This window comes from Phycodurus eques, chromosome 11 (genome assembly GCF_024500275.1).
Source record: "Phycodurus eques isolate BA_2022a chromosome 11, UOR_Pequ_1.1, whole genome shotgun sequence".
Taxonomy (NCBI): Eukaryota; Metazoa; Chordata; class Actinopteri; order Syngnathiformes; family Syngnathidae; genus Phycodurus; species Phycodurus eques.
Window position 1 is genome coordinate 6,289,795 of NC_084535.1, and position 27,816 is coordinate 6,317,610.

A 27,816-nucleotide genomic window follows, 5' to 3' on the forward strand; every position below is an offset into this window, starting at 1 on the left:
ACAAACTGTTTAATTATTTACATTCTATGTAATTATGTTAGTACTACTGATTATTATCAAGTACAATTATTATAAAGTGCTAATTTCCTTGTTTAAAACACGTTACAATTTTTTTTTTTTTATTGGGGGGAGTTGTTGTAATGGATTTATGGCGTTTCCATTAATTTCAATGGGAAAATATTATTTTAGATATAGCTGTTTTAAGTTACGAGCATGGGCAGGGAACGAATTAGACTCATATCTCAAGGCACCACTGTATTTAAAAATCAGAAGAACATGCTTTTAATATATAATACTACACATTTGTTGCATCACTGAAATGGCCCCTTATCCATCAATTTTCTATAGTCTACAGTATAGAAAATGGAAGGATGGATGGGGATTTATATCTTGATTTATATGCCAATGATGACCTCTTCTGGATACTTGTTTTTTTTTTCCTCCTGAAATTGTGGTTTTCCTTAGATTTCAGCATTTTGCTAAATATGATAATTTGGGATTTGAATCATATTAGATATCCATATTGGACCATATTGTATGCACCTTAATCCCCAACTGAGGTACTGTCATTATCTTCAGTTTTATACACTGGAGCCATTTGGACCGGTCCCCCCCCCCCAAAAAAAACAAAAAACCCGGGAGCCAGACAACCCTTTTGACATCTAAAGTAAGTAGTTATCCTTACTTTCTCATTGTAACGAGAAAGTTTCTCGTTCGAATGAGGAACAAGTTTCTTTTTTCTTTTTTTCCATGTCCCTTTAAGGGCTCCATAGGGGATAACACTGCACACCTTTTTTTTTCTTTACTTTTATGTATACAAAACTATATTTTGTTGCATTTACGAACTCCATGAACTGCCACAGAAACAATACAATTGTATTTCTGCATGTAACAAAAACATTCTGAACTATGAAAAAAAAAAGATGTTTGGTTGAAACATATTTTCAAATAAAATAGTCAATGTCTATTTGAATCCACCTCGTATTTATGAAATAAAGCAAAACTGCAGCGAACCAAAACAGTGTCGGCACATCAGGGCTTTAGATGTCACCTTCATTTTCACACACGATTCTAAGCTGTCATCTGTGAGGCGTGTTTTTTTTTATATATAGTTCATGTAGCCAGTGGCATTTAATGTTTTCTTCAGTAACTTTTTTTTTCTTTTCTTGAATTTATGCACGGTTCACCTACTCAGGGTCGAATAGCTCAATAAATCTCGGCACCAGTGTCCCACATCGGTGGTTGTGATTCACATTTTGAGCAACAGAGAAAAATAACATTTTATTTTAATGTTAGAAGCTCAACATAACACATTTGAAAAACGAGTGAACTAAAATTAAAAAAAATATTTTTCAAAGACACAGAGAGACAACAGCAGAAAGATGAAGGAGCCACATGCGGGTCTGGAGCCATGGGTTGCCTACCCATGCACTACACCATGAGTAAAAGACATTTTTTGTCAATAAAATAAAATAAAATAATATTAGTAAAATAATTGTACATTTAACATGGATTGTATGATTAATTATAATTGAATTAATCATAAATAATACAAATTATTACAATTGAAAAACGAGCATTTTAATTATTAGTTTATTATTAAAATCATCAATTTAACATATTTTAATAAGTGAAACGACACATTTGTGAACGAGGGAAAAAAAGCGCCAAATAAAGTGACATTTATGTGAGAAACTTCCCTAATTACAGTCACACGTGATCACTTTGACAGAAGGGAGCCGTCGAGTGCTTACCTATCGTATCCTTCCGCCACAATGAAATATTAACCCAATTGTTTTCCACTTTTGTCCTCAAATATAATATAATATCTAAGTTACCTTCAAATCCTCATTTATAATGTTTATGTCTGGTTGATTGACGGCGTAACGGTCAGTTTGAACCGCACCGAGGGGACTATACGGCGAAGGCGGAGGAATACATGTACTAAAAGCCCAGCCTGCTCTAGCTTCTTTTTTCCTCGGCGGAGGCCATGATGGGAGCCTGAGTTCAGCTGGAGCGACGAAAAAAGAAAGATGATTCCCCGGGACGGAGCTGTCAAAGCAATCTGTGCATATTTCTGATCCTTGTATAGTCTGTATACATCTGAGGTGGAGCCTGTCACTTTTTCCCCTGACCTGCGATGTTCTTGACGCGCGCTCGGTGACAATGTTGAATCGCTAAGGAGGTCTTTTTTGGATCGAAAAAAAAAAAACCAAAAAAACGGAGCTAGCCATTGTTGCTAGCTAGCGTGCTAGCCTAGCGAGCTAGCCTAGCTCCAAACGCCCCCCCCCCCCACACACCCCCCGTCCGAGTGACTGGATACGGGCTTTTTTCTGGGGGGGGCCCCCTCCTTCAGGGGTTACCGGTGAGTTCTCTTATTTTCGCTTCGGACCGAACCCGAGGCTTATTCTTTGGACAACTGGGTGAATGTCGCTGGGGACTATTTGGAAGAGCGACCGCGGGATTGGAAAAGTCGGGCCTTCGCTGAGGAGAAGCCGAGCAAGGCCCGTCTTTATGTTCCAGAGGAAGCCTGTCTAATCCCAACGAGCTCGGCTGGCTAGCCCCGAGGAGGACCTCCTCCCCCTTCCCTTCCCCCCCTCCTCCCCTTTACCCCGACCTACCGAGCAGAACCACCGTCTACCACCTGACCACCAAAAAGCCTGCTTTCATCATTTACCCGTAATAGACTCCTGTCAGCCGCTGCAATGACTGCTATTATTAAAGAAATTGTCAGCCGGAACAAAAGGAGATACCAGGAGGACGGCTTCGACCTGGACCTAACATGTATCCTTTACTCATCCATAACGCCGCATCTATTATTATGATTATTACTACAGGCGGGCTATGAGAAATGTGAGGGGAGCTAGCTCGGGCTGTCATCAAGCGTGTTTGAAAGATGGTGGATCTGTCAAAGCGGCGTGCACTCATGTCACCGTCATATCGCAGCAGGAAATTCCCGTCCTACTGGACACCGAGTGTGTGCTTAATAAAATACAAGGTAACCGGCTGGTGCTGCTTCTATCACGCTTTAGCGTTTTGTAGGCTCACTTGGTGTTATTCCTACGCGAGAACTGTATCAGAACCACATCTGGTTTATACATGCATGTGTTCTGTAGTAAAACGAGTGGAAATGGATTGATTTCTCAGGTACTAATCTCGTTTTCATAGATTTAGGTTAGGTTATCCACCATTAAGGCCTTGGTTATCCTCAACAATGAATCTTGGTTCTTATAAATCTGTTGTTGAAAGATGCAAACGTTTCCGTAGTCGCTTTGTAGCTAATAGGACAAATTTGCATTTGATCAGAATTGGTTGGATCGTCTGTAGTCATGTAGTTATGTTGAAAAAGGAGGCATTTGCCATATATGTTCGACATACTGACTATTGGTCCTTAAATCAGTCGTTCGGTGATTGGACAAAATTGGCAAAGACCCAAACTAAATGGCCATGTTTTCATTCTCACGAATGCGAATTTTTCATAGATTTCTGTTACGTTTTTCCAGAATTGAGGTCTGTTATCCTCAACAATGGAACTTAGTTCTTATATCTGTCATTTAAAGGCCTCAAAACTGCAAAAGATTCAAACATTTCCTTAGTTCCTTTGTAACAAATGTGACAAATTTATTTATTTAAAAGGATCCTCATTAATTTGTGCTGTAGCAGTTTGCTAATCCTCCTGGGGTCCACACATGATCTACAATACAAATAATAAATTAGTACAGCACATAATATATCAATACAGTAGTTACACGTGATTGAGCGATACAGTAGTTACTCAAAATATATGCTACAGAGTTGAACAAGTAAAAAAACATTAACACAAAAGGCACCAATTATTATTCTGATACGCTATGAAAGCAAATACTGTTATGATGATGATAAAAAATGCATTTTGATTCTCAGATAACGAAAGGTGACTCCAGCAGGACGTCTTAGACTTGGACTTAAATTGTCTTAAATTGGACTATTTAGCATGAAGATACTCTGTTTTGGTCGTCTGGTAATCTCTACATTCATTAGCAAATTTTTGTGCAACTAATTGGTACTGCTTCTAGCTTTAGCATTTTGTAGTTTGACTTCTCTGGGTTATATATGGATGTGTACCCGTGTAGACATGGTAAAATCGTGGAAGCTAACAATGATTGTTTTTAGATGTTTTCACCATTGAGGCCTTGGTTATCCTGAACAATGACATTTGGTCCTTAAATCCGTCTTTCGAAGGACTTGGAAATGCTAAAGATGCAAACTTGTCATCACCTTTTCTTTGTCACTAATGTGATGCATTTGTCGTTTACATTTAATTAAAATTGGTGGTACATCCATAATCATTCAGTTAATTCTGTTGGAATAGGAGACATTTCCCAGATATTTGTAGTGTGATCACGTTTTATGTTTGTTTATTTAAGGTTTTAAATGTGATCAAAGTGGTCCTAAAACGTCTTAAATGGGACTACCATAAGTCTGAAGATATACTGTACTGTGTTTGGCCATTCATTAGAAAATTTTTGTGCGGCATCTAGCCTTACCTTTTTTTTTTTTTTTTTTTTTTTTTTTTTTATATATAAATAAAAGTCTTACTAGTTATACATGTAACTCTTAGGTTTCTGGTTAGTTGTACAATCGCGTTGCCTGCGATGTAGGTTAGATGAGTAGAAATTGATAGTTTTTGCAGCCATACATTGGATGTGATTCCCTTTTTTTCCACCATTAAGGTCTTCATTATCATCAACAATGACACTTGGTCAGTTGTTCAAAGGCCTTAAAAATCACGTCTCCCAGACGCAAACATTGCCATGGTGTCTTTGTAACAAATGTGACAAATATCAAATTAGTCATTTGTTTAATCAGAATTTGCAGAACTATCCAGAAACATTTGACAAATATTTTTAATCTGGTCGAAGTTGTCTTAAATTGGACTGCTTGAAGATAAATAGTTTTGGGCATGATGGTAATTTTTACATTCATTCCTTAGCTTTTTTTTGTCTCGGTAGTCTTACTTGTACTGTATCAGGGTTCTGGTTAATTGTCCATGCATTTGTTCCCTAGCCGACATTCTTTGTAGCGAGTGTGACAAATTTGTCATTAACATTTGGTCAGAATTGGTGGAACTATCCTTTATCATTGGGTTGTGTTGGGAAAGGAGTTGTCTGCCTGCTAGTTGTAACATGGTCATGGTCCTGAAATATCTTTGAATTTCACCTAGCTTAAGCCTGAAGAGCCCCCTTTTTGGACTTCTGGTCATTTCTACATTCACGCATTGCCACATTTATGTCCCTCTCGTTGTAAATGCTGCTATTGGCTGGGGACCAGTCCAGGGTGTATTCCACCTCGAGTCCCAAGTCGGCTGCGATAGGCTCCAGCTCACCCACAGCCCTAATGAGGACAATCCCTATAGAAAATTTATGAAATTGTAAGTGACTTGGCACAGTAATTCAAACCCCCAACTCAATTGCTTTAATTCTTCCTTGTTTTTAATTTTTATATTTTATTTTTTTAAGTCATGAAATTAGCTTGACAGAGTTTATGGTCAACGAGTTGTGATGTTTTATTTGTGCTACTGGTCTATTATTCCCCCCAAAGTCTTTATATTAGATACTGGTTTGGCTCTCTGGAATATTATTTTATTTTAATCATAAGGTTATGGTCCATGGTCAACCAGCTTTAATGTGTTCTGTGTGTTAATGGTGTTTTTTCCACAATAATTGGGTTTTGTCCTTTTGGGAAACAGTACACATACTAATGATCTTGCTTTAAAATTTGAATGGGCGCTTTTGGATAGTGGTATTCACTATGAAGCGGCTTACCAATCGTTTAATTGGTGGAATTGATTGATTAATGGTGTCTTGTAGCAATCGGAATGGGGTACTTGACTGCATCTAGCAATCTAGCAGAAGTGCATTTCAAACTAGTTTGCAGTCTAAAGAAGGCAAACATGACACAAGCTGCATCCATGCTGTGGCACAACTCCTTGAGGACAATATTGGAGAACATTAGCAAAGCAGGAGTTCAGAACATTCTGAGAGATTCTCCCATCCCTTTTAAAGAAATTACATAAACATTTTCCATGCTATTATAGAAATGTAGTCGACTGTCCATCCCTTATTCAGACAAACTTAACATGCTTTTGATTGGTAATTTTTAGGGCTGGAACAGTTAATCAAATAACTAATCTTACTGCACACTCATGCACCATTCTTTTCTGAAATAAGTTGGGCACATTGGCAGTGACCTAGGAGAAAACTGTGGAAAAGACAGAATCGGAAGTTTGTGATAATTTCACACTTAAAAAAAAAAAATGTCAACTGCAAAGCAGAACTAACGTCCCACAATGGCATGTCTATGATTGCCGACACAGGGTCACGATGTTAGCTATTTTACTAAACTCATATGCAATGAAGTTGGAATGTTGTGTACAGCGTAAATAAAAAAAACGAATACATTTGGCACATCCTTTTCAACCTACCGTCATTTCTCATGTATGATGCGCACCCCCAAAGTTGACCTCAAAATTCTGGAAACCCCTTCAACCTATGTATAATGTATTTTTACAATGCATGATTTTGCTTTTACCAATTTGATCAAAACATTAAGTATTATCTGTATTTTTAGTTTTTTTTTCAAATAATTATTCTGAAGTTAAGCACTTTATTTGAACACAGAATACTTTTTTATTTACTTGCTTTTATTTAGTAAATGAGAAAACACACAGTTGTGCTCATGTGTGTTTACCCAGGAAGATTTTGTAAGATGATTACAATTCTTTAAAGAAAAAATGAAGGACCAGGGTAAATGCATTTAATTTTGTTTTAATGGGATTCAAATTCAAGTGTCAAGCATTTCAGGAAAGCATTATCAGTAAACAAAACATAACCATAAAGAAATGAATGATGGTTGTTGTTCAGTCATCAGTCGTATGTCAAAAAAACAAAAAACAAAGAATAGTCACAAATTCTGCCTGGGTATATAAACTTATGAGCACAACTACGTATATGCAGTCATAAGAACCCCTGTCATATTGGAATGAAAGTGTAGGCTACACATTTTTCATTACAAATAGGTGGCATATAAGAATGAAAATTTACAACTTTTTCATAACCTCTAGAAGGCGGTGGCATATTGGAATGGAAGTGTACAGCTTTTTCATAACCTCTAGATGGCAGCATATGTTTATAAAATGCGAGTCTTTTTCACATATACCTATGTATAATGCGCACTATTGACTTGACAATTTTGGGGGAAGAAAATGCGCATTATACATGAGAAATTACAGTATATTCAAATGAATACACTACAAAGACAAGGTATTTAATGTTCATACTGATAAAAAAAATTTTTGTGCAAATATTTATTTTTAATTTGATGCCTTCAATATGTTTGAAAGAAGCTGAAACAGGACATGATTACCACTGTTACATCACCTTTTAACAACACTCCAAGCGTTTGGGAACAGAGGACACTTAATGTTTGAAGCTTTAGGTGGATATCATTTCCATTCTTGTTTGATGTACAAGTTAAACTGCAACCAAACTGCCCCAAAAAAATATTTCGTAAATTTGACACATCACAGAAAAGAGTCTCGTTAACAAGAAGGGCAATGAATGAATGGATACAAAAGTATGTGAAATCGGGCTTCAAAATGGTCAAGAATTGAGACATTCATTCAGGTTCCAGACGCTGTGGGCGTGTCGCTGAGATCTCTGAAAATCCCACCTCCCGGACCTTTCAGCTGTCAATTAATACACATACTTCTCACGTACTTCCTTCTCTCATGGCTCCTTTCCAGCGACAGAGATTGCACACGCATCCACAGGCTGCACAGAAGCAGCCTCTGAGTTGGCATTATGACCATAAGCCACACCAGCAGGAGAATGTTCCCTCCTTTGAAATTCAGCGGGTCAATGTGCTTCTGTAGCCGCTGAAGGGTGCAGCATAAGCGGCCATAGCTGCGCGACTCGCACTGGTCCCCATGGATGAATTTTACCCCTTCTCCTCGCCCCACGGCAGGCAACAGGCTGACAGCCACACGTAACGCTGTTGTGCTGTACATCCAGCGGCTTCGCTAACCGCTGTCGTGCTGGCAATGGATTCAGTTCGCCTGCTGGCTTGTAACACAATGTGCGTGTTCCCAGAGGGCTAGACGTATAGCACAAATAACACAAAACACATTACACTTAAGGGAAGATGTATTTTTTTTTTGTTGTGGGCATAGTTTTATTGCCATTTGCACGCTATACTAGTAGAACTGGGTCAAGTTATTTATCAACAAAGAAGTGCAATTCTGCTGAATGGCAAATCCATGGAATAAGGGCGCTCAGTGTTTATATATTGGGTATATGGCCAAGCCCCGTGACATCATGGGGCTAGTTCTTAGCCCCGCCCACAAAATCAGAAAAATGTAGGTAATAGTTTTAAGCCATATCTCAACAATTCAGTACAATATTGCATCAGTCTTTGCATGTTTTCAGCAATTCAAACATGTTTAATGTATTTAGAAACAAAATAAAAATTAGTTTGGTGACACTAAGTTGCTCAAGAGTGTGGGGTCTCCGTTGTAGTATTTTGTGCTTCATAATGCGCCATGCATTTTCAATGGGAGATGGGTCTATTACTTGCACTCTTTCAGAGTTGCTCCAAAACCTCTATGCATCTTCCAGCAGTAATGGTGACTTCACAGATTTGCATGTTATCCATGCCATGGCCACTAACACACCCCCACACCATCACAGATGCTGGCTTTTAAACTTTGCGCTGATAAAAATCCGAATGGTCCGTTTCCTCTATGGTGCGGAGGACACAATGTCCATTATGTCCAAAGACAATTTGAAATGTGGACTCATTTGACTGCATCACTTTTTCACTGTGTGTCAGTTCATCTGAGATGAACTCTGTCCCAGAGAAGCCGGTGGCGTTTTGAGGGTGTTCTTTTGCTTTACATGGTAGAATTTTAACTTGCATTTGTATATGTAGCAATGAAATGTTTTACTGACTATGTTTTTCTGAAGCATTCCTGTACCCACATGGCAATATTCTTTTCGCAATGATGCCGTTTTTTAATGCAGTGCCGCCTGAGGGATCGAAGGTCATGGGCAGTCATTCAATGTTTGTTTTTGGCCTTGCCGCTTATGTACAGAGATTTCTACCGATTCTCTGAATCTTTTGATGATGATATTTACCGTAGATGATGAAATCCCTAAATTTCTTGTAATTGTACAATGAGAAACGTTCTTAAACTGTTGGACTATTTGCTCACGCAGTTGTTCACAAAGTGGTGAACCTCACCCCAACCTGGCTTATGAACAACTGAGCCTTTCGGCGCATGCTCCTTTTATACCCAATCATGACACTCACCTGTTTCCAATTAACCCGTTCACTTGTTGAATATTCCAAACAGGTATTTTTTTTTTAGCATTCCTCAACTTTCCCTCTTTAGTTGCCCCTGTCCCATCTTTTTTTTTTTTTGTCTTTTTGTTGCAGGCATCAAATCCAAAATGAGAGAATATTTCCCAAAAACAATAACCTGGATCAGTTTGAACAAATAGCTTGTTTATGTTATATATTTAATTGAAACTAGGTTGAAAATATTTAACAAATCATTGTATTCTGTTTTTATTTACATTTTACACAAAGTCCCAATTTCATTGGAATTGGGGTTTGTTATACAACCTACCACCGCTAGTTGGAACGTATTGTAATGCCCACACAAGTGGTTGAGGTCGCTGGTGCGATTTCAATCGCATCATTGAAAAGATGGGAAGAAGAAAAAACGTAATTAATACACAATCTGCTCATGGCTACAACTCATGCAGTCACTTAACACGCAGACTGGTAGTTAATTGCCAGCCACCTCCACACTCTAATTTGCTGACGTCCATGTCACACACCAGGCCAGCCCCCGCCTTTTAAAGCCATACACACACAAAGTGACTGATACTACAGTATAACGTGAGAATGTCAACCCCAGGTGGAAAAACATACCTGCACATCACGTTACTATTTAAGGATGCCAAATAAATTTTTAGCCGATTAATCGATGGGATAATTGGTAGAATACTCAATTCTAAAAATACGCAATAGCCGCAGCCATAGTTTTAACTGTTTTTTTGTATTCTAAAGCCTCAGTCGTGTGCTCACATGGTTGATCTGATGTGTCCGCTGTGGTTTTTGCTGCAGAACTGTGTACTTTGCGGAGTTCAGTTAGATGTTATCTGATGAAATGTGTCATGTCTCTCCATTGTAAAGTGATTGTTGCATATGTATTTAGCTTGTGGTGAAGGAGGCATGTCCCTCCAAAAAAAAAAAAGTGTGTGTGGGGGGGGGGGGTGTTGTCCGTTTCTGGTTTTTACAATGCAGGCCCTTGTTATCGCTATTTGACACGGCGTCTGAAACAATATGCAGTTATGTAATACACAGTTAAAGTGGAGTTAAGAAGTGATTTTGTATCGGCCCACCTCCTCGCTCCTCTTTGCTCTTTTTCTTGACTACTCCCACTCTAATTCTTGCCCCCTTTCCTCTGCTCTCCTCCTTTCCTGTCTCCCCCCCCCACCCACCATCCCCACCCCACACACACCCTAGCACCAACACACCTCCCCCCTCCTCCTCGCTTGTCGGTTCCCACTCTCCCTCACTCTCAGTTGCAGATTTGGCGTATGCATAGAACCCAGCCAGGCGAGGGCTGGCTTTACAAAGAAGGCGTTTCTGAAATGGCAGAATTTTTTTTTTTCTTCTTTCCCTCCTACTCGGAGCTTCCGTCAGGGGTCTCTTGCATGTACATTTCCTCCCAGCTGCAGAACCTGATCCCCCTCCACTTCACCTCACTCCCTCCATGCCCTGGGCTGAGGCTCTTCTGGGAGCTGTTGAGCTTTAAAAAATAATAATAATAATCATAATAAAAAAAAAAAACTTTAAATAGCCTGACTGGGATCACTTTGTCAGTAGGTCCAAGGGTTATTAGAAGGCTCTGAAATGCTGTGTTTGACTTGTAATAAATGCTTTGATGCATGGCTGGGATTATTGTTCCGTATATACACTGGCTACTGTTAAGGGATCCATCCACTCTTGGAATTCTGTAACTGCTTGAAACAGGAGCAAAGCAATTAAGGATGTTCATCTTATGGAGGGTGACCATTTTTATCAAAATATACAAACTCTGAACAGTGGAACGCAATAGTAGAAAATTTTCACCATTGGAAATAAAATAGAATTTACCACTTCCACACAAGTTGTCACAATCTTAGAAACTCTTGAACCCTACAGGCACGGTTTTTAGTAATATTTAAACATTTTAACCTGTCTTAAAAGTGGAAAAAAGTCGAATTCGCCCCCTTGTTTTTAAATGTTTATTTTTTTATTTTGCCGTTTTTGGATCGATGTGTGCTCCTCGTGGGTGTGAGGTTTCCTGACCGCTTTAAAAAAAAAAAAAATGTTTTTTGTCAGTAGTAGTTGAAATGGGAGAAAAAAATGACCACCTGGAAATTTTTTTTTTTTTTTTTTTTTTTTTTTTTCAATTTCCGGTTCTGATGTGTAAGGTTTCCCGGCACTCCAGAGTCTGAAAGTGTGTTTTTACATTTAATGTAAAGTAATAAAAACACACAATAGCCATGTTGGCTCCTAGCTAGCTGTTGGCTAGCAGCTAACAACACTCCACCCAGTCTCTGCTGACTCCATTTGCACACCCTTCACTTCCGGTGTTTTGATGTGGCGAACAGCGTGCAATATACTAATTCGTGCAGCAGCGTGAGAATAGATTTTCATGCTCCCTTGACATCGTACTTTTCATTTTTTGTTTTATATTTAAGGGCTATGTGTTTTTCATACTAATATTTACTGTAGTTATAACTTGGCGTAGGTTAGTGATTGACTACGGTGTTCCGACGTACATATAATTTTGGGTTACTTAACAGGAACAGAACTTTGGTGATAAGCAAAGACGCCCTGTGTTCTTAACATTTCTGATTGAGGCTGCTCCTTCTCTTAGAAAAGTGCCTTACACAGTTGTGTGCGAACCAGTTGTGTTTGTGCATACAATTTGCAAAGATCCAAGTGTGTGTTTTCAGCTTCACTTTCTTAGCAGGGGTCTTGACATTCACTAACTTGGCTCTACAGCCATGCGGGGAGGAGAAAAAGAAGCAGCTCAACATCAAAACGACGTATCCAATTAGAAACACTGAGCTTCCCTATTTTCGACACAGGAAGTGTGAGAAAAGGTTGCCCTTTAGTCACTGGTTAAAAGTGTGAAATCCCTCGGCTTAACGGCGGTGAGCAGACTTCACTTTCAGGTAGGCGGCGGCGGTTGCTTACGCCAACTTGATTATTCTCTCTTCACGGCAACCTGACACTGATGTGCTCCTCTTTTAAGAGAGCGTATGTGTGTCACTGTATAATTGGCCCTGACGCTTCCCATTGCGTTTTTTATTTATTTATTATTCCCCCCCCCCCCCCCTCCTTCCTTCTTCCCTGTGCTGCAGCCCTGTTCGATGACATCATGCCATTCGAAAAAAGGCAGTCGAGATGCTCACAAGGCAGTAGCCCTTTCTTCATGTTGAGCGTGCCTGTTTTTTCGCTGGCCACTTCATTAGATATACCTTGCGGGCATGAGATTGGGCCCCCCTTTTTTGCAATCAAAAGATGAAATATTTGTGCATATGATCATGTCTTACAGTTTATACATATTTGTTGATGGACGTCCATGATACCAATGTCGTATTTCACCACATCTTTTGATGTAACTCTGGAGACTCACTGTCATGTAACCAAACCAGTACAGGGGTTCCTGGATTTATGACGGTCCCAACATACATCGTTTTTGTGGTGACAAATATCACGCAATGAGCTAATCTGTAAAGTTAATTCACTAAGAATATGTCATTGTGCAGTATAAGAAGGCCCGCTCAGTTTCTGATGTACTTTTGGTTATTCTTTGAATGTTCTACATTTATCATAGGTGTTTTCATACAAATGTTGTAATTATGACTACGACCGCATTGGCTACGTTTGTGATGGACAATTGCGTGTTCCGGCTTTCATGTTCAGGTTACGTCGCTGCCTTTGGAACACAACTATAATATTACTGTTGGTTCTGAGGGGTCTAAAGAACCACTGGAGCCGGTATCAGGTAGAATGGTTGCATGCTAAACCGGACTTTTCCCTAGAAATGGTTGTTGTCCTTTTTATGTCATCCTGATCAAATTTTAGCCTTTGTGTTCTTGATTTATGCTGATGACAAAACCACCTGATTTTGACCCTCTGATGCCAAAGTTCGTTCTCTTCGGGCTTTGCTGTACAGAGGTGCTCTTATCCAAAGCTCGTTCATCAAGACTGGTTATTTCTGCCAGCTCAAAGGAGATTCTTCGACCTCTGCCACCAATGAGGCATTTTCTCTCAAGCCTTTCAGTGGATTCTTTTTTACAGAGCCATTCTCTGTAAAACCCCAGAGATGATCATGCCTCAAAATCCCAATAGAGCAGCACTGACAGAAATACTCGACTGTAACAAACATACCACATTCAAAGTCACTATTGAGCCCATTTAAATTGGACTCTAGTTAATTTTCCAGACACAGAAATCCAAATCTCAATTGAACCCATCAGATTTGACCATAGATGGCCTAATCATGACCCTGCTACTAAACGGGTGATTTACCAAACCTTTTATACTTCAGTGTGTCGTAGTCTTGTCGTTATTCTTTCTAGTTATCGTATAGCACAACTCTACCTACACTACTCACAATACGTTGGGCTTTGGGGTGACATTTTAGGATAAACTTAAAATGCCCTTTAACCTTTTTAGGTGAACTTAATATGACCCTCTCTTTTTGAACATCCAGCTGTTAAATGTTTCAGAACATTTTGTGCAATTTGTTCTTTGACAAGGAGCTGATCAGTAATATGTACAATTTGTTTAATTCATTAATTGAACAGGTTCATTTAAAATTGGTGTTGTAAGAGTCCTGCATTTTGACATGAGACCAAGATGACACCTAACACTTAATCAACAGTACCTCTCCATTGCAAGGCTTTGTTCAGGGTTTTCTCAGAGGGAAGTGGCCCCTGAGCTTAGAGTGTCACTGAGTGTAATCAGCAGGTTGCAACAGAGAGAGTGGAAGAGTCACAGAAAGGCATAGAGGTGGACATCCTTGGAAATTTACATGACTCAAACACTTGTGTTGCTGTTCAGCCCCATTGGAAAAAGAATGGTGTTGCAAAAAGTAATAACACATTTAAAAGTTGGACATTCAAAAGTAAAGATGACAGTCAGTTTAAGTTCACTTATAAAGGTTGTACTGCGTTTTATGGTTCATCCTTCATTTTCACCCAAACCTCGAAATCCCCAACATTTTGTAAGTAGTGTATGATGTTTATTCCTGCCATTTTATTCATTCATTCATACACCAAAACTGGTATGGTTTGTAATTGTATAGACGTGTTTTGGTTTGCTTAAATTTGTCCATTTCCGTACCACTTATCCTCACTAGGGCATGCTGGAGCCTATCCCAGCTATCTGCGGGCGAGAGGTGGGGTACACCCTGAACTGGTCGCCAGCCAATTGCAGGGCGCACATAAACAAACAACCATTCGCACCTACGGGCAATTTAGAGTCTCCAATCAACCTACCATGCATTGTTTGTGGGATGTGGGAGGAAACCGAAGTACCCGGAGAAAACCCACTTAGGCACGGGGAGAATATGCAAACTCCACACAGGCGGAGCTGGGATTTGAACCCCGGTCCTCAGAACTGTGAGGCAGATGTGCTAACCAGTTGGTCACTGTGCCGCCTGCTTAAATTTGTGGGCCCTGTAAAAACAAAGGTAATGGGACCATGTACAACCCAGTCAACCCATTCAGACGAGAGAAAGTGAACTATTGGTGTGAAAGCATCTTAAATTCAATCTTTCTTCCCCATTCTGACACTTTTTAGTCAGTTTGAGCTTCAGGTGGCTCGTCTCGACCATACCTTGACTGTTTCAACTGACTACCATGTGATATTTGCCCCTGGGAACCCCCTGTACCTAGTAAAGTGTTCCGAACGCATGCAAACTGAACTCCAGTGAGAGATACTGTTGCGTTGCAGCCCTGCTGATATAACGTTTGTGGTCTAAAAATACACGCAGGTCACAGAGCGGAGACTCTCCTCTCATGCGCCCACATGTGGCCCGGGCTCGGGCAGGAGTGCAGTTTTCCTTGTCCTTTATCCTCACCGTCAAGGCCATCTGTCACAACACGCCAGCACATACATACACACAAACACACAGATCAGCGTCCCTCCTGCGTTTTCATCTAACCGCGGCTGTAATGACACTGTGATATTGACGTCGGCTCGAAACTTTGTCATGGTCTGCTGCCCGTGCCTGCGTTCATGTACTTGTGTGCTCGAATTCCTAGCGATGGCGATGTCTCGTTAAATACTGAAACAAGTAATTCATTGTTATGTCGCTGCCCAAAAGCGCCATTCAAAAGGCTCCATGCCCACAGACGCTGCACCATTCCTTGACCTCCCCTGACTGAACAGATATCTACCCAAACATCATAGCCATGGGCTTTCCAGCAGAGCGACTTGAAGGCGTGTACAGAAACAATATAGATGATGTAGTACGGTGAGTTGCTGCACTCCTGCTGAAAAATGTTTGCTCTTACTTGATCTTGTTTTTCCTAACTTTGTATTCCTTTTTGACTCTCTCCCTTCAACAGGTTTTTGGATTCAAAGCATAAAAACCATTACAAAATCTACAACCTGTAAGTGTTCCTCACAGTTTATTTCCACTTTCTGTTTACTCATTCCTGATTTCTGACTGAATGTTGTTCACATTTCAGCTGCGCAGAAAGACACTACGACGCTGCCAAATTTAACTGCAGAGGTACGCCACTTTTACCCTTTGCCCCCTCTGCCCACACTTTCTGTAACACCTCATGACTCACTAAGGTTGCAAAATTACGGGAATTTTCAAAGAAACAAGCTTCCCATGGGAATCAACAGGAATTTGAGAATAAACCTAAATTAATGGATGGCTCTTAATAGGGAATTCGAAGATCTGATTTGTGAACATATCATATAGATGATCCTCAAGTATCTGCTTTAAAAATGGTCATCCCCATTTATCAACAATTCTGACATATATTTCAGTCCTAAAAAAACTATTTTTCTGCCAACTTTGCTTCACATACTTTGCGGATTGCTTTTCTCCTTGCTCCTTTTTAAAAGTACACAACCCTTTTTACAGTAAGGAACAGATTACATTCCATTAAATTACCCTCAATTCCCAGATAATTCCCATGGAAAGTTTCCAATCTGGGATATTTCCAAAATTCCGCAGCTTTACGTCCCATGGAAATTTACTGGAAACTTTTCAGACATTTACCCAAAGTTTTCCACCCCTTTTGCAATTCTATGACTCACGTGGTTAGTAAAGTCTCACCTAAATGTCTGACTTGGCTCCCCCAGTTGCACAGTACCCTTTCGAAGACCACAACCCCCCTCAGCTGGAGCTGATCAAGCCGTTCTGCGAAGACTTGGACCAGTGGCTCAGCGAGGACGACAATCACGTGGCGGCCATCCACTGTAAGGCCGGCAAGGGCCGCACCGGGGTGATGATCTGCGCCTATCTCCTCCACCGCGGCAAATTCCTGGAGGCCCAAGAGGCGCTCGACTTTTACGGCGAAGTCAGGACAAGGGACAAGAAGGTGTGGTCTACTTTCACGAACATGGTCTGATCACAATACATTTTCCCCATAAGAAGTGTGATTAAAAAAAAAAAAACTATGTTCATACTATATGTAATTATAATGTTTTAAGTTACATTAGCACCTCCAAAGTCAAACACAATAGTTCAATTGGTGCTGTTTGACTTCCAAATTTATGTTTGTAACCATTTTTGACAACATTTTAACCTTCCTAACTGTCATACAAGTATAAAGAGACGTTAACCAATGTATATTTAATACAAATCAATAAATTGAATTCCTTTGGTCCAGGCTCAAACTGTCACAGTCACAAAACCTTTAACTATTGGAAATGTTTCTAGTAACGTTTTAACATTGCTAACTCATACAAGTATAAAGAGATGTGAACCGCTGAATGATAAAGGGAAAATAAATCAGACATTTTGGTCCGGGCTGTAGCTGACAAAAAACATTGATTAACTGCGCAGGCAGAATTTTAAGTAACATTATAACATTCAGAGACATTAACCACCGTGCAATGAAGCGAAATTAACTAAAAATACTACTACTTTGAAGACACAGAATGGAGATAAACTAGAATGCTCACCTTGACATGCCCTAACATTGTGTTTCTGCGAGGAACGTTATTGTCATGGGACACTATAATTTACTGTTATATTGTTTGACAAAGTCACAGCTTACCATCGAGCTAAAAAAAAGAAAATGCCGTTTCTCTCAGCCGAGTGAGTGAGTGGGGGGAGAAGTGTGCTGCACTTCGCTTGTGTGTGACAGTGTGTTTGTGTGTGAGGCTGAGCGGTGTGACAGAATCCCTGCTCAGCAAAAATGTTGATACATCAGGAACATTGACCTATGCCAATTTAATTAATTGACTGGGCTCTGGTTGCTGATGTGCCTTTTAGCCGCTGGGAGAACAGTAAAACAGTGAGCACACTCATGCAGAAGCTGCTGTCGGCCACAGCTCTCACCTTGACACTCATGCAGCTCTACCAGGCCCCGCCTCTTAAATGCATGTTTACACAAACGCTACAATACGTAGTGTTTTCTATATATTTTCCTCTTGTAATTATTCTTTTTTTGAATGTTTACGTTGTTTAAAAAAAAGTGTGGTTTACTATTTTCTGTCTTAATGCGTTTGTGTGTAGGAGGCGTAAAATCATAAAACATGAAGTGATGCCTTGAGATTCAAGTGACACGGCTTCTGATTTTATTCCAGATAAGAGTCTGCCTTCGGCCTATTTTTTTATTTTTTTTTTATTTTTTTTTTGCTGCAAATGAGATACGAGCACTGTATGGTGGCAATGACTCAACTGACTTCACAACAAGCTGCAGCTTGTCAGAATTAATACATTTTCTTCAAAAAGAGCCTTCAAGCTGTTTATTGCCACTCCCAGTTGAAGTTTACTGTCAAACTAAACAAAGAGAATTACATTATATATTTAAAACAACCACATGGCTTTGCCTATCTGTTAGCTTGATGCTAATGCTAACAAATAATGGGAAACGAAATAGCCAACAATTAACATCTCTGGTGGCGTTATAAGCCTTCAAATAATGGGTATTTGAACACCAACAGTGCAGCAGTACATCTAGACAGACAATATAGATGTATTAGCGGTGCCATTTATAATCGGTGAAGAAGTACTGCTGAGGAGTTACGTCTCCTCTGACTCCATGTATATATATATGTCTGTTTTATACTGCCCCCAGTTGGCCAAGGCGCAGACACCAGAATGAGCCGCACAATGTGCGTTGAATTAAATCAGAAAGTGTGACAAAAACTGTTTTATTTTTAATTCTATTTAAATATGCCATTTCTGTATCTTTTTATAAAGTAGAATATTATGTAGTGCAATTCTTTCATTAAAAACCTATTAGAATAGTTTTTGGGGTCAGTGGAACGGATTAATGGTATTTCAAATAATTTCAATGGGAAGACGATTTAAGATGTTTCGAGTTAAGAGAGTGGTCAACTAACGAATTAAACTCGTATCTCTAGGCGGCATAAAACAAAATGTATGTGGTATTTTTATATCGCAGATTATTAACTATTGTGGGTGGGTCTGGAACATATCCCCCACAATAAAACAGGCGTTCACTGTATACAAGTTAAAACAGATACGAGTGGTGTTTAAACACATTAAAGCACATTTCAGTTGTTCTTTTTTTTCTGCAGTAATTATTTGCACGGGAATAAAAGAGACCAAAGTGGCTGACAGGTGCCTCGTGTGTTTGTCCTCTGAACCTGTCGTCGCTGTGCTTTTACCAGGGAGTGACCATCCCGAGCCAGCGCCGCTATGTCTACTACTACAGCTACCTACTGAAGAACCAGCTGGAGTACAAGCCGGTGGCGCTGCTCTTCCACAAAATGGTGTTCGAGACGCTGCCCATGTTCAGCGGGGGCACCTGCAGTGAGTCACATGCGCACATATGTTCATGTTCAACTTTTTGGAGCCGCAAACTGGGTCATAGGCAGTATTGAACGCCACACTTTGCTGTTAATTCAGTCACTATTTTCTTGAAATCGGTAGACTGAAGTTGAATTCTTTTTCCTTATTGATCAACAATGTTCTGTTGTCTTTCACGTGCAGTCAATATACAGTTAAGCTGAAACATTTCCATACACTGGCTCAATTTTGAATTAAATTAGTGACTTTGTTGATTGGGTGTCTTCTGACTGGGAATAACAAGAAAATGACTTAAGTTATAGGAAGTTATATTAAACACTTTTGCCATGTTTTTTGTTTTTTTATTTTTTTATTTATTTTTTAGCACTTGTGGTATTTCCGTCTAAAAGCAACCCATTTTGGGCTTAACTGTACATGCATATGTCTGCTCTATTTATGGTGGCAAAATGAAATCAAATAACCCTTTTTTGTTAACTCGTACATGTGGAACTCACAAAATCTGTCCTGTATGTGAATGTGGCGGTCCAAAAACTCATCTGTAAAGATTTATGTGGCTTCTTAACTGTATGGATTCTTTCTCTTTACACCTAATCCTGCTTTTTTTCACGCTTTAAAAACAAAATGGACCTATTCTGAGTTATACACACACCCCAGGTTGTAAGTCAACAGGAATAAAAGCTGATTTAGATCCTTTTGACGCTTTTTTTTTTTTTTCCCCTTCTATCCAGTGCCATACAAACAATTATCACATTAAGAGCTTTTATGGGTGTTTCAACTGTTTCCAACACTAACTTTTGATGTTTTGTTTGTGTGCTCTTGCGGGCCGTACATAGCCCACGGGCCCCAGGTTCCCCCCCTCTGCCTTAAGTGTTTAGGTCAAGAGCGAGTTCCCTCACCCCGTGTAAATATATCTGTAAATATTTGTGTCCACCTCTCTCATGTTTGTGCCTGCTCTGCTCTCTCTGGAGAACCCCCCCCACCCACACACACACATACACACACAGTCAGGCACCATTTGTGACCACCATCTCCCTCTTTTCCCTTCTCTTAAGGAGACAGTACCGTTAAAAACAGGAGCGAGCCGACACCTCAGGGCTTCAAGAAAGGGAATTGGCATTGGGGTAAATGAGCATTTCATCAATTTTTCCATTCATTTTATTTTACCAGACCCCAGAGATCCAGCATCTGTAGCCAGGACCAGCCTTTAGGTAGAAGTTATATTGCCTGGCAGGATAAGACCAAGCTATCAGAATAGGGTCATGCATCTCTGGTTTTGGGTCTCTTTATGTGTAGCATGTTGCTATTTCTCTCTCTTTAATGTTGGTGGATTTGCATGTATTCACTCACATAATAACACATTTGTATCCTCACTCATCTTCCGCGCTAAAAGCTCCTTCCTCACGATCATGCCTCCTATGTGTGGTGTCCTCGCCTCCGCCTCTTGCAGATCCCCAGTTCGTTGTGTACCAGCTCAAAGTGAAGATCCACACGTCCAACCCCACCCACACCCGGCGCGAGGACAAGCACATGTTCTTCGAGTTCCCACAGCCGCTGCCGGTGTGCGGCGACATCAAAGTGGAGTTCTTCCACAAGCAGAACAAGATGATGAAGAAGGTCAGTGGACGCTTGGGTTATCTTGTTTTTGTTGTTGTTTTTACACAACGTCCAATGTTAACAACACTGATGTGTCCAATTTAGAAGACATTTATTTTTTAAGAATTTTTTTTTTTTTTTTTTTCACAATTTAAATCATTTCCCAGGTGTCTTGGTAACGTAGAGTCCCCTCCAAATGTATTGGAACGGCAAGGTCAATTCCTTTTAATTTTGTTGTAAACTGAAGACATTTGGGTTTCAGATCAAAAGATTAGTATGATACAAGTTCAGAATTCCAGCTTTCATGGTATTTACAACCCCAATTCCAATGATGTTGGGACGTTGTGTTAAACATAAATAAAAACAGAATACAGTGATTTGCAAATCATGTTCGACCTATATTTAATTGAACACACTACAAAGACGAGATATTTAAATCTTCAAACTGATAAACTTAATTGTTTTTAGCAAATAATCATTAACTTAGAATTTTATGGCTGCAACATGTTCCAAAAAAGCTGGGACATGTAAATAAAAACAGAATACAGTGATTTGCAAATCATGTTCAACCTATATTTACTTAAATACACTACAAAGACAAGATATTTAATGTTCAAACTGATAAACTTGATTGTTTTTAGCAAATAATTATTAACTTAGAATTTTATGACTGCAACACCTTCCAAAAAAGCTGAGACAGGGTCATGTTTACCACTGTGTTACATCACCTTTTCTTTTAACAACATTCAATAAATGTTTGGGAACTAAGGACACTAATTGTTGAAGCTTTGTAGGTGGAATTTGTTCCCATTTTCTTGCTTGATGTACAGCTTCAGCTATTCAACAGTCCGGGGTCTCCGTTGTCGTATTTTACGCTTCATAATGCGGCACACATTTTCAATGGGGCATATGTTTCTCCAAAACCTGTATGTGCCTTCACAGATGTGTAAGTTACCCATGCCATTGGCACTAACACAGCCCCATACCATCACAGATGGTGGCTTTTGAACTTTGCGTCCATAACAGTCTGGATGGTTCTTTTCCTCTTTGGTCCGGAGGACACGACGTCCACAATTTCCAAAAACAATTTGAAATTTGGACTCGTCGGACCACAGAACACTTTTCGACTTTGCATCAGTCCATCTTAGATGAGCTCGGGCCCAAAGAAGCTGGCGGCATTTCTGGGTGTTGTTGATAAATGGCTTTTGCTTTGCATAGTAGAGTTTCAAGTTGCACTTACGGATGTAGCGCCAAACTGTATTTACTCACATTGGTTTTCTGAAGTGTTCCTGAGCCCACGTGGTGATATCCTTTACACATTGATGTCTGTTTTTGATGCAGTGCCAACCTGAGGGATCGAAGGACACGGGCAATCAATGTTGGTTTTCGGCTTGCCGCTTGCATGCAGTGATTTCTCCCGATTCTCTGAATCTTTTGATTAAGATATGGACTGTAGATGATGAAATCCCTAAATTCCTTGCAATTGAACGTTGAGGAACATTGTCCTTAAACTGTTCGACTAATTTCTCACGCATTTGTTCACAAAGAGGTGAACCTCCCCCCATCTTTGCTTGTGAATGACTGAGCAATTCAGGGAAGCTCCTTTAATACCCAATCATGGCACCCACCTGGTGTTTGATGAGCATTCCTCAACTTTCTCAGTCTTTTTGCCACCTGTCCCAGCTTTTTTGGAATGTGTTGCAGCCATGAAATTCTAAGTTAATGATTATTTGCTAAAAACAATCAAGTTGATCAGTTTCAACATTAAATACCTTGTCTTTGTAGAGTATTCAATTAAATATAGGTTGAACATGATTTGCAAATAATTGTATTCTGTTTTTATTTGTTTAACACAACGTCCCATTGGAATTGGGGTTGTACATCTAGATGTGTTAAACAACTGACAGGGCACCTTTTGTTTGAAGCCACCCACTTTTCAAGTGAGTAAAAATATTGGAATAGACATTATTAAATTAACTTATAGTTAATAACATTGAAGATTTGTTCGCATAACCCTAACTTGCAAAAACTGCAACAAGCCTGTGACCCATTGACTTCACCAGACTCTTGCATTCTTCATTTGAAATGCTTTTCCAGGCTTTTACTGCAGCCTCTTTCAGTTCTTGTTTGTTTCTGGGGGTTTCTCCCTTCAATCTCCTCTTCACAAGATAAAATGCTATTGGGTTAAGGTCCAGTGATTGACTTTGTTGTGTTGGCAGTGTGTTTTGGGTCATTTTCTTGTTGCATGATGAAGCTTCACCTGATTACTTCACCTGATCTGTAAAATGCCAGACAAAATGGTTTTGTAGACTTTAGAATTAATTCTGCTGCTCCCATCATGAGTTACATCATCAATAAAGACTTGTGAGCCCGTTCCAGAAGCAGCCATGAAAGCCCAAACCATGACATTACCTCCACCATGCTTCACAGATGAGCTTGTGTGTTTTGGATCATAAGCAGATCCTTTCTTTCGCCATACTTTGGGCTTTCCATCACCTTGGTAGAGGTTAATCTTTGTTTCATCAGTCCATAAATTTGGAACTCCAAGTCTTTTGTGGCTCATCTCTCTACTTCTTTGCAAAATCCAATCTGGCCTTCTGATTCTTTTTGCTGATGAGTGGTTTGCATCTTGTGGTATGGCCTGTATATTTTTCCTCTTGAAGTCTTCTTTGAGCAGTGGATTGTGATACCTTCACCCGTGCCCCGTGAAGGTTGGCAGTGATGTCACCGACTGTTGTCTTTGGGTGTTTCTTCACAGCTCTCACTTTGTTTCTGTCGTCAACTGCTGTTGATACCCTTAGGCACCAGTAGTTTCTTTCCTTTTCAGGACATTTCAAATCGTTATATTGGCTATGCCCAATGTTTGTACAATAGCTCTGATCGATTTTCCCTCTTCTCTCAGCTTCAAAATGGTTTGCTTTTCTCCCATAGACACCTCTCTGGTCTTCGTTTCCTTAACAGCAAATGCAGTCTTCACAGGTGAAACCCAAGGCCAAAAACAAGCACTATCTAATGTTTAAGCAATCAATCTAAAAGGCAACACCTGAGCAATTAGAAACACCCATCAGTCACATTTTCCAATACATTTGCTCACTTGAAAAGTGGGTGGCTTCAAACAAATTGTGCGCTCTCCTGAGTTGTTTCATACATTTACATGTGAATGCCATGAACTAAAAACTGGAATTCTGAACTTTTGTCTCATATTAGTCTTTTGATCTGAATACGAAATGTATTCATCCATCCATCCATTTTCTGAGCCGCTTCTCCTCACTAGGGTCGCGGGCGTGCAGGAGCCTATCCCAGCTATCATCGGGCAGGAGACGGGGTACACCCTGAACTGGTTGCCAGCCAATCGCAGAGCACAAACAAACTAACAACCATTCGCACTCAGTCACACCTATGGACAATTTAGAGTCTTCAATTAATGCATGTTTTTGGGATGTGGGAGGAAACCGGAGTGCCCGGAGAAAACCCACGCAGGCACGGGGAGAACATGCAAACTCCACACAGGCGGGGCCAGGGATTGAACCCGGATCCTCAGAACTGTGAGGCTGACTCTAACCAGTCGCCCACCGTGCCGCCCAAATGTCTTCAGTATACAACAAAAACAAAGGAATTGACCTTTCCGTTCCAATGCTTTTGGAGGGGACTGTATGCCACTTTTTTATGGAGGTGGTCCTCTGTCATGCAAATGAGCCACTGCTCCCCCCCCCCCAGAGACTAAACTATTTGTATACTAGCAATCAAAAAGTCCCCTTAACAAATAAATGTCTCCCTCAAATTAATGTATCATTTTTCTCCTGCTAGGAAAAGGGTGGCAGGTAGTAACTGTAATGATCTCATTTTATAGATTCCATTATTCACACGTCGACATTGAAGGGGTCATATTAATATTATGGAAAATTGACTTTTTAACTGCTTGTATACAAAGAGTTGGTCTCTGGAGTGCCTGCCCCCCCCCCCCCCCCCATCAAGTGTGAAATTACACAACGTAGTTAATATTTTATCCCCTTTTGTTGAAAATGTCTGTGAGCGATCCGTTATGAATTTTGCCAAATCGTGACACTACACTGATTGAAAAGTGGCATTCGGTGGTTTGATGAAGTGCTGCCACTCTGGACTACAGAACGCAACCCACGACCTGCACCTGGGGTTGTCGTAGAAACTGAAGCCGTACTCAGCATTAGGACCACAGTTGGGAGGGCGGGTGAGCAGTGGCTCATTTTCATGACAGGACCACCCCCTCAAAACAGGGTTGGAAAAAGAAAGTCAGATAAATCTTAATTCCTCTGGTATTGTGAACTACTGTATTTTAAATTGTGAAAAAAAAAATGCACATCACTCCTTTAGAGCGGCACTGTGTACATTAACTTTTGTTTTTAAACAATATTTTGCAACTAATGAGTAAAACTTGTATGTTGTTGTAAATTAATATTACAAGTATTACAATTAATATATATTAAACAGTAATACATTAATCTAAAATGTGTCAAATTAAAAATTAGCCATATTGCTGAAAATGATACAGCTCTTGCATTTCATCTCATTAGATTCATGTGACTCATGTCTTAATGTAAAGTGTGTTCTCTTTGTTTGAGTGATACACTTAATTTCCTTTCTTCCGTCCCAGGACAAAATGTTTCACTTCTGGGTGAACACCTTCTTCATCCCCGGGCCAGAGGAGGGCTTGGAGAAGCTGGAGAACGGCGCGGTGAACAACGCTGAGAGCCAGCAGGGCGGCGGCCAGGTCCAACAGCAGCAGCTGCAGCCGCCGAGCAGTGCAGAGTGCAGGGACGGTGGCGTCGGCGGCGGCAGGGATGGCGGCGACAGGGACTACCTCATCCTGACGCTGACCAAAAATGATCTGGACAAGGCAAATAAGGACAAAGCCAACCGCTACTTCTCGCCAAACTTCAAGGTAACCTTTATCATGAAAGATTTTCATAGTGTAGCTGCCACACTTGGTTTAATTTTCAAATCTGGTAAAGTGTAAATACTTGGGATGCACCAATGCCACTTTTTTCCAGACATACCTGTAGTAAAAGTACTTACATTTGGTTACTTGCCGATGCGGAGTACCAATACTTAATAATGCGCAAACTTTACTTGTACATGACTTAAGTTTCACTCAAATATTACACTTGCTCTATCACTCTGTAACTCCTCGTTGAAATTTAAACACCAGAATGTTGATCCAAACCATGTAATGAGGGGAAAGTCCACTAGCTTAATGCTAACATATAAGGCAATACGTCATAGACGGGCTATCGCAAATTAGCATCGATGTCGCAATAATTCTAAACCTCCACACAACTGCTACATTAACGCTCATGGAGCAGCAACACATAAAGAGCATACAACAATTCTCCATAACTTGCAAGTTACTTTGTTTTTACTGTGTATACATATTTATTACAGGTGTTGTCAGTATCATGACTCTTTTTGTTTTTGTCGTTGTTGTTTTTTTCCCCTCCACAACACTTGCCAGTTACTGATGTCTGGTTTATTATCTCCCCCTCCACAGGTGAAGTTGTATTTCACAAAAACCGTGGAGGAGCCTTCAAATTCAGAGGCGAGCACTTCAACATCTGTCACGCCGGACGTCAGCGACAATGAGCCAGACCATTATCGATACTCTGACACCACTGACTCTGATCCGGAAAATGAACCTTTTGACGAAGAGCAGCACACACAAATCACAAAAGTGTGAACTCTTTTAAATAAGAAAAAAAATAAACAGCAAGAGAAGAAATTATACAGCAGAGAGGAGAAAACTTGAATATAAACTTAAAAGAAGAACCTTTTTGTCCCTTACCCTACCCCCACCCCAGATGGCAATAGAATATCATCATGTCAAATGCCAATTTTATGGTGAAAAGATGAATATCCTGACCAATATATTGTTTTTTTTTTTAAATTTTGTTTATTTCTTTTCCCTTTTGGCACGGCCATCAACCACGTGCAAGGTATTGACACTGTTGCCCGATGGGAAAAAGGTGCTGTAGCTATTAAAAAAAAAAAAAAAAAAAAAAAAATGTGTTTATATATATATACATATGTATATGTATATACATATATATACATTCATATATAAAGGATTTTTTGTGTGTGTGTGTCAAAGACAATGGAAAGAGAGAGTACCACAATCAGGAGAGACGGGAGTTGAAGTCAAGGACGATCTACTCGGGACAATGCTGCTCCTTCTCCTGTCCAAACCAAGGCCAGTGCTGCAGTCACTTTGTTTCACTCCCTCCTCCTTTTCCTCATCTTTTACTCCCCTCCTACTCTCATCATTTACTCCCCTCTTCCTCCTCCTTTACTGTGAATGCTTCTTGTGCTCTTTGCAGGCTGTCTCACGTGACTTTTTCTGGCCTTTGTGCAGTGCAAACTGCATGCGGGCCGTGGGTTTGGGGGGGTGGGGTGGGTTCAAGGGGTGGGGCGGGCTGGGGAGGGGTTTATGAAGAGGCTGTGATGATGTCTAAAAGCATTGCCATTCCTGTTCCCACTGTGTATACGTTTAAATTATGCAGAACAAGGCATCCCATGTAATTGTTAATGTTTTTTTATCCTAAGATAATAAAAATATAATACACAAAAAACAGCGGGGGAGACGAGTGTTTGAAATCTTGTCCACACGACCTTTTCACCCTTACATACTGTCAAATTTACAGCAATTACCCGAAATGTAATTCTTTAACCTTGAAATTTGATGACTTTTCCTAAAGATGCCCAAAATGAAAATCATTCTTTTGTGAAGTTGCGACAGAGTTTGAGAACACTGAGGCAGTTCAGGGTTCAATTATGAAAATTGATTTTTAGATGTACAAGTGTGTCTTAAATCAAGGAAAATGGGAGTCTTGCAACTGTACATGCAGTAAGGTGTGTATTTTTTATGGAGCATTGGTACCAGTGTCCCAGAGGGGAGCTTGAAACAGTCCTGAGAACAGTATGTGTTCCCACCACATTTGCTCAGGTTCCAGCAGAAACTGTATTGCTTTTGGTCTTTGAATCGTTATTGGGAATCCAGTAAGATCGTGGCTGACTATATTAACAAAATATTTTATCTAGTCTTATATTACAAAACAAAATAAATTCCATATCACGACAGTGTGATCGTGCAGTTTTGTCTCAAGCATTCCGATACA

At 40.1% G+C, this 27,816-nt stretch overlaps 1 protein-coding gene across 3 annotated transcripts; it reads left to right on the forward strand.

Moving 5' to 3' along the window:
* Positions 1-1,989: 1,989 nt before the first annotated feature.
* On the forward strand, positions 1,990-26,720 carry LOC133409852 (phosphatidylinositol 3,4,5-trisphosphate 3-phosphatase and dual-specificity protein phosphatase PTEN). 3 transcript variants are annotated; one of them, XM_061690381.1, is made up of 10 exons: positions 1,990-2,784; positions 15,505-15,589; positions 15,684-15,728; positions 15,807-15,850; positions 16,435-16,673; positions 18,940-19,081; positions 20,131-20,199; positions 20,526-20,692; positions 25,302-25,589; positions 26,196-26,720. In XM_061690381.1, the coding sequence occupies exons 1-10, from the start codon at positions 2,706-2,708 to the stop codon at positions 26,379-26,381; spliced, it is 1,344 nt and encodes a 447-aa protein (XP_061546365.1). In that variant the 5' UTR covers positions 1,990-2,705; the 3' UTR covers positions 26,382-26,720. The 3 variants fall into 3 exon arrangements, with proteins under 3 accessions (XP_061546365.1, XP_061546366.1, XP_061546367.1); XM_061690383.1 differs by lacking the exon at positions 1,990-2,784 and adding an exon at positions 11,619-12,275 and having other exon boundaries at positions 15,468-15,589; XM_061690382.1 differs by lacking the exon at positions 20,131-20,199.
* The last annotated feature ends 1,096 nt before the right edge of the window (positions 26,721-27,816 follow it).

Coding starts and splice junctions, on each gene's coding strand:
- LOC133409852 (XM_061690381.1), top strand. CDS start 2,706: ATGACTGCTATTATTAAAGAAATTGTCAGCCGGAACAAAAGGAGATAC. Junction 19,082..20,130: donor GTTCAGCGGGGGCACCTGCA/GTGAGTCACATG, acceptor CCTTCTCTTAAG/GAGACAGTACCGTTAAAAAC. Junction 25,590..26,195: donor ACTTCTCGCCAAACTTCAAG/GTAACCTTTATC, acceptor CCCCCTCCACAG/GTGAAGTTGTATTTCACAAA.